We start from the raw sequence: 15,923 nt of genomic DNA, 5'->3' as shown, positions 1-15,923 counted from the left end.
TTGGGAGGGGAAAGGCTTTAAAACCAAGCAAGATATAGAAAGAATCACAAAATGTAAAATAAATAATTTTGACTACATCAAACTAAAAAGCTTTTGTACAAACAAAACCAATATAACTAAAATCAGAAGGGAAACAACAAATTGGGAAAAAATCTTCATAGAAACCTCTGACAAAGGTTTAATTACTCATATTTATAATGAGCTAAATCAATTGTACAAAAAATCAAGCCATTCTCCAATTGATAAATGGGCAAGGGAAATGGATAGGCAGTTCTCAGATAAAGAAATCAAAACTATTAACAAGCACATGAAGAAGTGTTCCACATCTCTTATAATCAGAGAGATGCAAATCAAAACAACTCTGAGGTATCACCTCACACCTAGCAGATTGGCTAACATAACAGCAGAGGAAAGTAATGAATGCTGGAGGGGATGTGGCAAAGTAGGGACATTAATTCATTGCTGGTGGAGTTGTGAATTGATCCAACCATTCTGGAGGGCAATTTGGAACTATGCCCAAAGGGCGACAAAAGAATATCTACCCTTTGACCCAGCCATAGCACTGCTGGGTCTGTATCCCAAAGAGATAATGGACACAAAGACTTGTACAAAAATATTCATAGCTGCGCTCTTTGTGGTGGCCCAAAACTGGAAAACGAGGGGATGCCCATCAATTGGGGAATGGCTGAACAAACTGTGGTATATGTTGGTGATGGAATACTATTGTGCTCAAAGGAATAATAAAGTGGAGAAGTTCCATGGAGACTGGAACAACCTCCAGGAAGTGATGCAGAGCGAGAGGAGCAGAACCAGGAGAACATTGTACACAGAGACTAATACACTGTGGTATAATCGAACGTAATGGACTTCTCCATTAGGGGCGGTGTAATGTCCCTGAACAACTTTCAGGGATCCAGGAGAAAAAAAAAACACCATTCATAAGCAAAGGATAAACTATGGGAGTGGAAACACCGAGAAAAAGCAACTGCCTGAATACAGAGGTTGAGGGGACATGACAGAGGATAGACTTTAAATGAACACTCTAATGCAAATACTATCAACAAAGCAATGGGTTCAAATCAAGAAAACATCTAATGCCCAGTGGACTTACGCGTCGGCTATGGGGGGTGGGGGGGAGGAAAAGAAAATGATCTATGTCTTTAACGAATAATGCTTGGAAATGATCAAATAAAATATATTTAAAAAAAAAAAAAAAAAAAAAAATTCCCTTGTGGTTTCAGATATAGTAAAACTATCTAGCTGGAGCCCAGAATTATTGAAAAATGTCCTTTCAGGGGAATTATTTCATTATCTCCCAATGACATTGTTCATGTTTCCTTTCCTTTAATACTTTGTGATCTGCCAATTTCTACCCAGTATGTCCACACTGGATGACATCCAAAGGCTCCAGACCAGTTTTGTACAACTCCAGGTCAATATAATTAATGATCAGTCTTCATCCCTGAAAAGCCCCTCCTGTATTTGAGGTCCTAACTTGTGTGAATCTTAAAAACTGCTCAGACTCTACTTCAGAAAATTCGATTAAGCTATTCCCCATTTTTAACAATGAAGGTTCTTGATCAGGAATGTATTGAGAACTTTTAAAATTACTCCACCCTACTCAGACAGTGCCTTAGGGGAATATAAAGTTGCAAACTCCTGATTAAACAATGAAAAGTCCCTAACTCATTTTTATAGTAAAGTTAGAACCATAAGCTAGGTCTATTTTTAGATCCAATACAAAAAAAAAGGTACTAAGTACCTATAAAGTTTAAATTAATCACTATAAGGTCAAGCAACTTACAAAAGGCAAATTTAACAAAAGAGGTGTGAATTACTCAGGAGATTTTATCTAAACAGAGAAGGTGAGAACAAAAGAAGATGAGATCTAAGAATGTGCATTCCTGGGAAAAGTGTTTACTGTGATTGGTAGATGTGAAAATTTAGGGGAGGTAACATAAGAAAATTTCTTTAAATTGTAATTAAATTCAGTTCAGAGGGGAATTGGATTTGGACTTCAGTTCAGGACTGGAACTCAGCCTGGAGGATCTCACTCAGACAGCTTCATTGGAGATGGTCTTGTGGTGAGTGATAAAGGCTGACTCTCTCTCCCTTATGCTCATGGCCTAGGCACTTTTCTACTACTTGGCTTCTCCTCTCTCTCTCTCTCTATCTCTCTCTCTCTCTCTCTCTCTCTCTCTCTCTCTTTCTCTCTCTCTCTCTCTCTCTCTCTCTCTCTCTCTCTCTCTCTCTCTCTCTCTCTCTCTCTCTCTCTCTCTCTCCCCTCCCCTTAAATCCTTCATTTATATTAATTAAAATCTCCATAAAACCCAGCTGACTTGGGTATTTTCATTTTTGGGAATTTTCCCATGGCAACCACTAATTTTTAGATTTTTAAGTCAAACACTAAAATCATCTTTACAGTTTGGCCAAAACCCTTTACAGTTTGGCATTTGCAGTTTTTAACATTCACAGTTTAGTAACCACATTTTGCCGGTTACACTTGGAAGGGAAGCTTTGATTAAATAAACCTTGACACTATTGAGCTCCTAGCTGATGGTGGAAATCATGATTCTCATATTTCTGATGTTCCCTTAGTTTCCTATATCTCATTGTGACACATACTCTTTCTTTTTTATTATGTTTGCCATGTGATTCTTCTCACCTTCATCCTATTAGGTGTTCTGGGAAAATTATGACTCCTAGTTATTTTCCTGTTGCATAGTATATTGTTGTTGCTTGTGGTAGGGTATGTATTTGTGTGTGTGTGTATGTGTGTCCTCTGATGTGTTCAAATTCATGGCTCCATGAGATCATGATTTGGATCCATTGGGTAAAAACAATATATTTCAATCAGTGAATTTTCATTTCCCAAATTATGACAAAAGGAATAGATTCTGGGACCTTTCCACCTCTATAACTAGAGGCCTGAAGGACATTTTAAAAAAAGTGAAGCCCTGAGGCTATTTAGTTCACATCTGAAGCTTTGAAAGAGACATGAAGCACTATAGTCACATTTCTCTGAGGTTCTGTGGTACTACCTGGACAGGCCCTGTTCTCCTAGAGGAAATGCACTTGGCTTCTGAGTGAACAGTCCAGCAATTAACTTTTCCTTTTTTTTTATCAGAATGAGCCAAAGTTCATTTTGGAAAATCAGAGGGATTCTCTTTTATGTTGTTGGGCATTTGGTCATAATTTCTTTTTTTTTTCTTATAAGTTCTTGTCATTTGTTTTTATACATCTTTTCTAGACACACTTCAACTCCCTGCAATATAAATAATATCTAAAAGAGGTTCCATTAAAGGGGAGAAATAGAAGATGTTGATATGGAATCTTGATACCCCCAAACATATAGCCTAGCAAGATCTGAGGAACTCAAAGTTTTAGGATTAACTTGTAAGTTGTTTCATCAGATCTTACTAGGCTATACGTTTGGGGGTTTCTAGATTCCAGGACAACCGAGGGAACAATTAATAGTCCTCTTTTTAAATTAAAAAAATCAATTAACAAAATGTCCCTCCATTTCTTCTATGTCCCCACTGGATACCACTGTGAAAGTAGCAAAGCTTAAAAAGAAATAAACAGATTTATTCTAGCAAAAAAAATCCTTTTTCAGTTCATTAACTGCCTATCAGGATGTAGGCAATCCATGTCACCAATGATCCTCCAAAGTTTGATTCTTTGATTTTGGTTGCTTCCATTTAGTACCCTTTTAACATTTCCTTGGGATGCTTTTGGGAGATCTGTGCTCTTCTAGGACCTTCCTTGTTTCTGCATTATCTGAGAGTTAGATATTTGCTTTCCTTCTTTCTTATTTAATTGTATTTTTGTCCAAATAAAAAATATTTATTTTTTCTTTACCCACCATGGTCTTTTCTGACAAAAGGAAGATGAAATAAAAGATAAGAGGGAAGAAGGGAGGAAAGAAAGAGGGAAAGAATGAGGGAGTGAGGGAGTAGAGAAGGGAGGATTGTAGGTCTTGCTGAAGTCTTCCCTTTGCATTATTTCTGTAGAAATTCTTGACTTTTTATATTCCATATAAATTGATTTGATTTTATACCTCTATAATATACTTTAGTAGTTTAGTTATACCACTGAATAAATGATTTTAGACAGTATTATTCCTTTTGTTTTGGTAAAGCCTTCCTGTAGGAGAAGTTGGTTCAGTCAAGAAGCTCAGAGTTTTCAGAAGTGAAATGGAAGGTAGAATACATTAAGGTTGGCCTGGACAAAGGTGTAGGGATGAAAGATGATAAGTTCTGGATGGGGCAAAGGGATTAGGCTAGTTATTTGGAACATAATATGTGGAAGAATAAAAGCATTCAATAAAACTACAACATATAATCTTGAGTCTTAATCATTTTAAAAGCAAACAGGAAGAAACATCAGCAAGGAGGCAGAGCTCAGATGGTAGAAGAAAGGCAAGGACTCACACAATCTCTCTTGAATTTGTCTCCCAATGACTTTAAAATAACACCTTAATTATGAGGAAAGACTCTAAAACTGTTCATACATTTTGATCCAGTAATAACACTGCTAGATCTGTATCCTGATGAGATAAAAAGCTAAGGAGGACCTGCTTCTACAAAAATATTTATTTCAGTTCTGCTTGTGGTAGTAAAGAATTGGTATTGTGGTAGTAAAGAATTGAGGTAATGTCAGTCTATTGGAGAATGTCTGAATAAGTATATGATGGTGATGGAATACTTTTGTGTTCTAAGAAATGGTGAGCAGGATGATTTCAGGAAAACCTGGAACAGATCTACAGAGAGTGATACAAAGTGATGTGAGCAGAACCAAGAGAATGTTATACATAATAACCATTATATTGTATGATGAACAACTGTGATAATTACTGTAAGAGCTATTCTTACCAATACAGTGATTCAAGAGAGTCCCAAGAACTGATGATGAAAAATACCGTCAGCCTCCATAAAAAGATCTGATGGCATCTGAATACAGACAGAATAGTTGGAATTACATAAATTTCTTGTTTCCTCACTATGGGGAAGGATCTCCTATCTAGTAACTTTCCCTTATTGAGGGCTTGCTTATATCTGTCAAAGTGTTGATCACATCACCTACTATGGGAGGAGCCAAGAAAACAGAAAATCAATAGTAGAGCTTCGCAGTGTCATAACCTAGGAAAGTTGGGTTGCAAGGATACTCCATTGCACTCCCTGCCACAGTGACTCGATGCTGAAAGGAAAAGATGGAGGAAAGCACTCATTGAGGTAAGTCTGACTTTATTTGGTGGGGGAGGCAAACAAGTCAGAGGTCTACAGATACCATGTTGTAAAATAAACACTCTTTTGTAGTTTCATATCTGTTCTTTTTAAATTTTTATTTGATTAATTTAGAATACTTTTCCATGGTGACATTCTTCATGTTCTTTCCCTCCCCTCCTTGTGAAGCCAATGAACAATTCCACTGGGTTTTACATGTATCATTGATCAAAATCTATTTCCGTATTACAAATATTTGCAATAGACTTATCTATCCTAATAGGACAGCTCCAAACCTCATTTCTGAGACATTCTCGATGCCCTCCATACCTTTAAAGATCTTTCTGATTTCTGAGACCTTTTCAGATCTTCTTGGTCTCAGAGACCTTCCATGAATCAATTTAACATGAAGAATATTATAATGCACAGTGACACACTTCAGAATAATATAGTCACACATATGATTTGTAATCAGCTCCTAGTCTGGTTCTACACTCCTAATCTCACTGCATGCACAGACTCCTGCCTGGGTCCATGTTCTTACTATAATTCACACAGTTGAATGTCTCAAATGAAGGGGATTATTAAGCTAATACAATTGAGGGGCTGCTTAATTAGATTTCCTTTATGTAATGTGCATGCCATGCCAGGATATCAGTGATAATGACAGAATCTGAGGCTGTCCTGCCTCCATGAGGTGAATATGGCCCTGAAACCCCGGAGAAGAGAGTGAGGTCATTTTTCACAGAGGATCCCAGTGTGAACTGGATTGTATACTCTGGGTGTTCCAGCAGAGATCATGATTCAGTGCACATGTGTTGTCTTGTATGATATGTTCACATGTGATTTTCTGTGCTGTGTCCATATATGGGTGTTGAGAATGTGTGTGTGAGAGGGGTCATCCTTTCACATTCTCTGGCCTCAATAAGTCATATAATTCAATCTGTCATGTGACAGCTCTACAATAGCCCCCCCCCCCCACCATATAGGGACCTCATCAGGAACTGAGTCATGAAGAGTAAAAGATTAGAATAGAGGCAGTCAGAGACAAAGAAACACAGAAACAGAGAGAGAAACTGAGACCTAGAGGAGCAGATAGAGAACCAGAGAGGATCATGAGCCCCAACCTTGACCTGGAGACACAGGGAATATTGAGCTCAGCTTCAGTGATGGGAGTAAGAAGGGAACAAGAGTAGGGGAAGGAGAGGAGACAGAGCTGAGGCAGAGTCTCCTCTTGTTTGGGCAAGAGGAGAGAAGGAGGCCTCCCAGGCAATGTTGTGGATCAAGCCTGAGGGAAGACCAAGTGGGGGAGCAGGACCCATGGAACCTGGAGGAGTCTGATCCCTGACTCTACCCCCTCTTTCACAATGATTAACAAGGGCAGGGCAGGGAGACATGGAGCCTTAGAGGGTGATTTTCTTCCTCTACTTTTCCAGATAGGGCCAGTGGCATTTGTTTGAATGGCTCTCCTGTACATTTGTGACTCCAGATTCCTGGATCTCCTCCCAGTAAATCCTGGAGCCTCCAGCCAGTAGGGGTTCCTGAATGTAGGCAGCATTGGTCCTGGAGTCAGGGAGACCTGAGTTCAAATCCAGATTCAGACACCAGCTTTGGGACCATGAGCAAATCTCTGAACCCCCAGTTTGCCTCAGTTTCCTGAAGCATAAAGTGAGGATCATGAGAGAACCTACCTCCCAGCATATTGTGAGGATTAAATGAGATATTTGTGAAGCCCTGAGCAAAGCGACTGGCAAATAGTAAGCAGTTAATAAATGCTTGTTCCTTATAGTTCAAACCCCAAGAACCACGTTAAGGTATGGAGAGGGATCTTGTTTTCTCTCCTAGAAATGTGAGAGGGGTGCTCCTTCCCTCTGCTAGGGTGGTAGAAAGGGAGGTCATTTCAATGACTCCCTGGTCTGAGCATCTTGTTCTCATCCTCAGGATAATTCATCCAGAGTGTCAGGTTGGGAAGTGTCCCTCGTCCCATCCCCTAACACCTGCTCCTCCCCCAGGGCCCTCTGCAGGACCACCCTGAGTGGCTCCCTCCCTCTTTTACACCATTGGCTGCCCAGGAAGAAGTAAATGAAAGGGTTTGAGCTGCTGTTCACACAGGCCAGGAGCCTGCAGAGCTTGTAAGGTATTAAACGGGAGCCACTAAAAAACCGAACTACATAAAAAATACCTAAGGGCAGGCCGCAGAGCAGGAACACCAGGGCTGTGAGCAGCACCAGGAGGTAGAACCTGGGTGGGTGCCTGCACTTGGAGCTGCACTGGACCCTCAGCACCAGCGTCAGGCTGGACACACACAGCACACAGGTGAGGAGGAGGAACCAGCCGAACTGGACCAAGTAGAGAACAAAGTAGAGATCAGAGAGGTGGTCCATGATAAGGAAATGAAGAGCCACAAATACTCCCCAGAACAGGCCCTGCAGAGCCCAGAGAATGGCACACACACATGCAGACGTGTGCTTGGGCCGGTGATGTCTGTACCAGATGGGGAAGAGCACAGAGAGACAGCGCTCGGTGCTGATCACAGCCAGCAGGCTCAGGCCCACAGAGTAGGACAGGTTTAGGATGCAGCGCCACAGCAGCTTCAGGACAAGACTTTTTAAATTTCCAACAATTTTACACATGAAATACCCAAAGTAGTTACCAAGCAAGAGGGCGTCGGCTGCAGCCAGGTTGAGGATGTAGACCGAGAAGGGGCTCCTCTGGGTGCGGAAGCCCAGCAGCCACAGGACGATGCTGTTCCCCACCAGCCCGACCAGGGCAAAGACCAGGGAGAGGATCTCCATCCAGTAGCTTAAGACAAATTCTCTAGGTGCCTCAGCTTTAATGTAAATCAGCACTGTGGATGGAAAAAATTCCATCATTGCCGATGTGGTATAGTTTGTCATGTTAGGTGGCTTCATCCTCAGAATGCTCTGCTCCTCTCAGTAGACCTGGAGACACCAAGACATGGAAGTGGGTGAGAGACTCTTCCAGAGTTATTGATTCTAAGATGGAAGGTTGAGTTTTCTATTTTTAAGAAGGAAGGGAGAAGGGCAGCTGGGCGTATCAGTGGATGGAGAGCCAGGTGTAGAGATGGGAAGTCCTAGATTCCAATCTTGCCTCAGATACTTCTTAGCTGGGTGATCCTGGGAAAGTCACTTAACCCCTATTGTCTAGCCCTCATCAATATTCTACATTGGAATTGATAGACAGTATACATTCTAAGGCATAAGGTGAAAGCAAAAAAAAAATCTTTCTTAGACTTGATACTAAGTATTACTTTGAAGGCAGAAAATCAGTCATGGCTAAGCCTTTGGGGTATTGACTTGACCAGAGTCACACAGCTTAGAACTGTCTGAGGCCAGATTTGAATGCTTTTACTCCTTCCTCCTAACCTGACACTCTGTCCACTGTGCTACGTAGCTCCCCATGGGATTCTTTTTTATAAATGGATTGGAATAGGGGACCACTATACACATTTCCACATGTGAAATCACATTGTATTGTTATACCTTTTTTTCAATAGTCCAGGGAGGTTGACTCTGGGATTGCTCACTGTTCAGTTTAAGAGAGACTCTGGGAAAATTCTGCCACTTTCCACTTCTAGGGTTCCGTGGGCTCTAAAGGGAAGACTCTCCCATGGAATATCTGATTTTTTTTCTCCTGCCCCTTTCACACACACACACACACACACACACACACACACACACACACACAGTGTTCCTCCTCATAGTATAATGTGGCCGATAAAATTCCAGCATGCATGCACAAACAAGATATAGACCTGACATATTGGGAGTAGTGACAGAGAGATGGGAGGAAGAATAAGGGGAAGACAGGAAGATAAAGGGAAACTGGGAAAGGATTCTTGCAGAAAATGGAATAGCTAAGATTTGAAGGAAGAATACATATAAAGGAGATGATGGAGGCATAGAAAAAGCAAATTTGGACAATTGAATGACTAGTTGGTGTGTGTTTGTGAGAGGAGTTGAAGATGAAAGTATAACAAAGTGGAAGTCTGGGGGATCACTTGATTTCAGTAGAGGTTAGACAATATTTTATATTTTAGACATTTTAAGACACCTCTGGGACATTCAGCTCAAAGATTAAAAAGCAATTGATAAAGAGAGAATTTACAACAAGAATGAGGTTAGAGGTGTGTGAGTGTGTGTGTGTGTGTGTGTCTGTGTCTGTGTCTGAGTCTGTATGGGAGGAAGAAGATAGAACCAAAGCAGTGGGAAGTGGCTGACTTAGAATGGCCCTTGAACAATGGCAACGTGATGGTCAGTATCACCAAGATGGGATTGGTATATGAAGTAGAAAATATGTTAATCACTGAGAATTGGTTCAGAAAATTGTGAGGTACTTTAGACAAATAGATTTTTCTGCTTCATATGCTGGCCAATCTACCTCTTCTTTTAAATGTCAGCCTTCTCTTTCCCATGAGTCCTGAGGCAGAGACATTGTTAAATAGTATGTCCTGATAGCCAACCACAATTTTACTTTAGTAAATTGTAGCCATTCCCCTTGAGATACCTTCTGCCATAAAGAAAATCAAAACAAATCCCTCTTCTAAATGACAGCCTTCTAATTACTGCGGTATAGCACTTTTTTACAATACAAAAGTAATACTTTTTGACAATATAATTCCTATCTACAACCTTGAAAGATACACAATTTTTGTTACAGAATGAGTCAAAGTGTATTGTGTGACAAGGAAATCACTTTAAAAGACTGATATATATTAATTTAAGGTCGCCAAGGAATTCAGCTATGTAATTCCTAAATGAAAACTCAAGTCAGCAGTCAACCTTTTATAGAGTTGTAATTACAAACAAAGTTTGTATCTAAAGTTCTTATTTCTATATTCATTATAGTTATTTCCATAGTCATTATTATAATTTCTAGAATTCTGGTTTCTATAACCATTATCATCATTTCTATAGTTATTATTTCTAAAGCTATTATTAAACTGTGTATTCCTTCCAAACATCTTAAGAAAGATTCTACATTCCATCATTTTGTGGCCCTTCTTCTCACAGAAGTGGCAAGTAATGGATTGATAATTGGATTTCTGGAGAAGGGCAATTGTCGTTGGTTCATTATCATGCCCACTTTCTTATTTAGTCATCCTATCTATTAAATATCTTATTTTTTTCTTCATTTCCTCCATGTCATCATTATTTTCTTCCTCCTTTTCTTTGTTTCCCTTTAAAACATATATAGCTGTTTTCCGCAATTCTTCAAGGTCCATATCTGACCATCTTGGGCATTGTGTTCTAAAATAATTCTTAATTGCTTTGCAAGAGTTATTTACAAAGATTCTTCTAACTTGTCTTAAACTACTCTCTTTAGTTAAGTCCCAATCTAAGTATCTGTCCCCAAACTCGATTATTCTATCCATAAATCTGGAGGGTGTTTCTTCTTCCTTTTGCTTAATTTTTTCCAATTCCATCCACTTATCTGTACTGTCTGCACATTCCTTCATTGCCGCGAGGATGGCCTCTCTACAACGATATAGTTGTAGATAATCCTCAGGATTGTTATAGTCCCATTCGGGATCCTGAGATGGCCAATGTGCTGCATTACGCCCCCGGGTTTTGTTGACATGAGCAATTATTTTATTTTTTTTCACATTCACTTAAAAAAGCCTGTAGTAAGTTTTCAATGTCCTTGTAAGATGGATTATACTGAAAAAATATGTCTCCCATCTTTTTTGTTACTAGAAAAGGATCTTTTTCATATGTGGGGATATTTCATGTAAATTCATTTATTTCTTGGGGAGTAAACGGTATCCTATGTCTTAAAGTCACCACATCCCCATTCCATCCTATTTCAGGTACTTCTCTTAGAGGAAACAGGCCTCTTGTTGAATTTTGTACCTGTGGGTCAGTTTGAGAAGGACAGGTTTCTCTAGGAGGACAAGATCTCCTTTGCGTTGGAATTTGGTTTTCTGTAGGAGAGGGAACATGAGAAACTGGGATTGCAGGGGAAGGATTTTGGTGATTAAATTCAGTCAAGATTTGCACTGCATGAGAGAAGCAGTCTGTTAACTGGGCTATAGGGAAGGTGTTTTCCGTCTCTATTTCAGGGAAGGAAATTTCCTAATTCAAAGGTTCAGAAACAGGTCTGTTTCTGGTAGAGTGGGTGTTTGCCAATTGATCCTGTAAAAAACTTTTTAGATCTTCTAATTGGGCTTGCATTTTATCCTCAATTTTTCCTATTTTATCCTCAATATTTCCTATTTTATCCTTAATATATTTTATCCTCAAATTTTTCTATTTTATCCTCAATATTTTCTATTTTATCCTCATTTTTTAAAATTTTATCCTCATTTTTTTTATTTTAGCATCTCTAAATATAGTATTGAGGACTACAAAAATGACAGTACCTATTAATATAAAAATTTGGAGGTATCCTGCATTCCTCAATGCCCCTAATACTTCAGCTGCCATATAATTGTCAAAGAATGTAGTACTCATTTATATATATATATATATATATATATATATTGTAATTTCACAAAACATGTGGGGAGCAGGTCAAAGCAACAAACTTTCCACAGGGTTTTTTTTCCTAATCCAGGAAGTTGTTCCTTAAGGGAAAGGATATTTAGAAACAGCTCTTCCAGCCAGGACTTTAGGGTCCTGTTGCTGAGATTTAAAACAGCTGTTTTCTGTCTATCAGAGTCACACAGCTGGGAAGTATCTGAGGTCCGATTTGAACCCAGGACCTTCTGTCTCTAGGCCTGGCTCTCAATCTGCTGAGCTACCCAGCTGTCCCTTAAGATTAAAGGGAAGAAAAAGAAAAACTGCTGATTCCAATTTAACTTAAGGAGAAAAGAGAAGAGAGAAAAAGTTTTTTTATACTCACATATTCTAGCAGCTGTGTCTTTAAGCCAAGTTTTTTGTTAAAAGGGACTAAGTGGTGAGACGGTAGAGTTAAAAGGCAAGGAATTTCAGAAGTTTATTGAGAGAATTCTTTAGACTCCAGTGTGGTCAGCCACAATGTGACAAGGAAATCACTTTAAAAGACTGATATATATTAATTTAAGGTCGCCAAGGAATCCAGCTATGTAATTCCTAAATGAAAACTCAAGTCAGCAGTCAAACTTTTATGGAGTTTAATTACAAACAGGAGGAAGAAAGGAATTAGAGATAGAGAGAGAAAGAGGGAGAGAGAAAGGGGAGAGAAGGGAATAGGGCTTAAATACCCCTTCTGTTTAGCCTGGGCCAAAAGGCCCAAGCCCTTACATAGCTGAGGCAAAGAAAGGAGATCAATCCCTATTACTCACGTTACCAAAATGGAGAAACAGTCTCTGGGGCCTCCACCTCCATCTTCCTTCAGAGCCCACTCTCAAAGCACCACCTCTCAGACCAAAAACCTCTCCAACCAACCACCCCTCAGTCCTCAGACCACTCTATCTTTAAGGAAACCATCCAAGTTCCCTCCCCTCAGTACTCACATCTACCAATCACTGTCCATGTCTTCCCCGTGCCAATGGTGGCTCTAGCTTAACCCAGGACCACCCAGAGGTCTGTGGCTTTGCACATGTCTGTTGAAGGTCATATTCTCAAATAATTAAATCTTGATCCTTTGCTGCAGCCCTTCCTAAATCCTGTTAGGACTGAGTGGTGTGGAAATTGTATTTTCCAAGACCTGGTTCTGTAATTACAAGTATCTCTATTGTATCAATTCTAAAATCAATCATTACTCAAAGAACTTCCTGTTCTATGCTTAAGCATAGGTCAAAGCCCTATCCATTGTTCAGCAAAAGGTTTCTGTCCTAAAGTAATCTTAAGAAGGGAGGAGGAGGAACCTCCCATGCCAATGGGGTTCACATTCCAATAGAGTTCCCACTATCAATAGGAAATTTTTCAAGTATGAAATTTCCCAATGGTGAAATTTCCAACATTTATAAGTCTAAGAAATTTTAAGGTTTACAATTGGGCATCATTCATTCCCTCTGAGGTCCATTCCAATTTCTACTCTATGATATTGAGATGCTAAGCTTCTCATGAGTGATTAATCCCTTCCCCCCATGAAATTAGGGAGACCAAAGTGATGTTAGTAGGATCTGTAGGAAATATACTGATTTCTTGATTGTGTGAAAATGTTACTGAACTCTTCACTAACTCAAAGCCTTTTTTAATTTTCAAAAGAGAGGCAGAGTGGTTAGTATTAAACTGATTCTTGAAATGAACAAATGAGACAGGAATCAGGTACATATTTTTTCTACACATATTAAAATCTGCCTTGATATCTGTAAATGACCCCTTCCATAATTTCAAATTATTCAGCTTTCAGGATGTGCTGAGAATAATTATTTTTTAAACCCTTACCTTCAATCTTAGAATCAATACCATGTATTGGTTCCAAGGTAGAAGAGTTGTAAGGGCTAGGCAATGGGGGTGACATGACTTGCCCAGAGTCACACAGCTAGGAAGTGTCTGAGGCAAAATTTGAACCTCCCATTTCTGGGCCTGGTTCTCAATCCATTGAGTCACCCAGCTGCCCTCGAAAGTAATTCTTTTGCCACCACTCCATTCAAAATGAATATGCCTTGTCCTACGGCACACAAAGAGAAGGAAGGTACCACTGAATGAGAACACAAAGAAGGCAATGGAAAAGGAAAGGATGCTGGGATAAGGGAATGAGAATGGCAACAGAAGAAGTATTTATTCCTCTATTATTCCTCAAAATTGTCCACCTTGGATTCCAACCTCTGTCACGTACCACAATCCCCAAAGATAAAAAGGAATCCCTTCTACTCCCTTCTATCCCATTTCCTCAAGGACAGAAGGAATAGGTTTATTCTCAAGGGAAGACATGCCCTTGGGGAGACTTACCTGGAGATGTTTTTACGTGGATCTGGGCTGTGAGAACCTTTGAATGGAAATTTAGGGTACAGCAAGTGAAACCAAGTTCTTAAATATGTTGTTGTAGTTTGTGGTTTGCTTCAACTGTTCAATCAGAGCACAGGAGTATTAAAATATTCTCTTGGGGGAATTATCTCAGCATCTCTCAATTACTCTGCTCATATTCCACTTCCTCTGATGCCTTGTGATCTGCCCAGTTCCACTCCATATGGCCATACTGGCTAAGATCTTAAGGTCTCAGACAAGATTGTAAATAATTCCAGGTTTATGTAAGGAAGAGGATTTCTCTCAGAGCCCCCTGGTTCAGGTGAGATGCTGACTTCCAAGGAAGGCTTGGATCACATGAGGGAAGACACTATTAAGTACCTAGATGATTACAGATAATATGAGTCTCACATTCATAAGCCCCCCTTAGTTTCCTTATCCTCATTGTAGCATGCACTCATTCTTTTGGGTTCCTGCCCCCATCTGATTTTTTTGACCATCCTACCAGCAGATATTCCTGGGAAATAGTGATCCCTGATGATTATATCATCCCTTTTCATAGAAAATTATTAATGTGACTGTATTTATATATATTGAACTGAAAGTTGACTATAAGTCAATAAAATAGAATGACTCTGTATTCATCATTCAGAAAGAATTTCAGTTGGTGGATCTGTTTCTTCCCATGATCTCTGTGCTGGTCACTGAGATCCTGCAGTTGTCAAACTCATTGCCTCAATCCTGGTATCCCAGAGGAGATGATGTCTTCAGCCCTCATCAGTCTTTGAGACCAGCTAAATCCAGGCATGTACATCCATGGAACATCCAAAGAGAAGCACATTCCCTTTTGGCAGTTTGAAAACAATCTCCCATTTGAGTTGAAAGAATCTCTATTCCTACTAATTTCCCTTATTTCCCTTTAGAAAAAACCTTCACCTTTTTTCTCTTCCTTCTCAATCCATATAGTGACTGCCCATGGACCAAAAAGGGGGAACCAGCTGTTCTTGCAAAGTGGTCTCGTACACCAATGTGGATACAGGTGTTGGGCTAAGCAGGCTGCTGCCACGACGAGATGAAAAAGAAGAAAATGGGAAAGAGCAGTGATAGGGAGCCATTGAGAAGTGTCTGAAATTGTTTCATTAAAACTGTTCATGTAACTTGCCCCCTCCCTCATTTTAGATCCCTCAAATCCTGAGATTTTGTCATTGTGTAGTTCAGCCTCATTCCTCTTTCAGGAGAGACCCAGAAGTGTGTTCAGTGGGAAAGAGTTCTTTAGTGACCCATGAAACCCTGTTTCTACTCTATAGGACAGATTTCTGTAGAGGCTCTAAAAGATAAGTACAGACCTTAGAGATGATTTCAGCAAAACCAGTGGTGACAGTATCAGTCACAGAAAATGCCACCAGATGGTAATCATCCTCTTTCCTACAACAAATGTTTATTCCAGCTCAAAGCCAAGAACAGAGCACTTGCTCATACATGTTTATCTTCTGCTCACAGCTAACAAAGAACAAACTTTCTATCTTTTTACCCCAAGAGCATTCATTTCCCAGATCCCACCTTCAGGATAACTGATGCCAGGAAATAGAGACTAAAGGGTGTGTGCATTGCACTTAATTGTCTTGAAACTCCTGTTTCACTTCAGAGATATCAGAAGGGAGTCTTAGTACCACACTGGTCCATTATCCTTATTCCACTTGCCTTTCCTAGAATCCTTGGCTATCTCTGAAAGTGCTCTGTCCTTCCGGTGAGACAGAAGACAAGAGAGTTGCCCATGGACCCCATTCTCTGTTAGTTCATATTCCTGATCCTCACATAACATTCCTGGAAATGAAAGTAAGCA

At 39.8% G+C, this 15,923-nt stretch overlaps 1 protein-coding gene across 1 annotated transcript; it reads right to left on the bottom strand.

Annotated features, from left to right (window-relative positions):
- Positions 1-7,162: 7,162 nt before the first annotated feature.
- LOC100027925 (mas-related G-protein coupled receptor member X4-like) lies at positions 7,163-8,122 on the bottom strand. The gene has a single exon (XM_001378046.2). The coding sequence runs from the start codon at positions 8,120-8,122 to the stop codon at positions 7,163-7,165; it is 960 nt and encodes a 319-aa protein (XP_001378083.2).
- Positions 8,123-15,923: the final 7,801 nt, after the last annotated feature.

The sequence above is a fragment of the Monodelphis domestica genome, chromosome 3, assembly GCF_027887165.1.
Source record: "Monodelphis domestica isolate mMonDom1 chromosome 3, mMonDom1.pri, whole genome shotgun sequence".
NCBI lineage: Eukaryota > Metazoa > Chordata > Mammalia > Didelphimorphia > Didelphidae > Monodelphis > Monodelphis domestica.
Note: the sequence above shows the minus strand (reverse complement) of the source record. Positions and strands in the feature narration are given on the sequence as shown.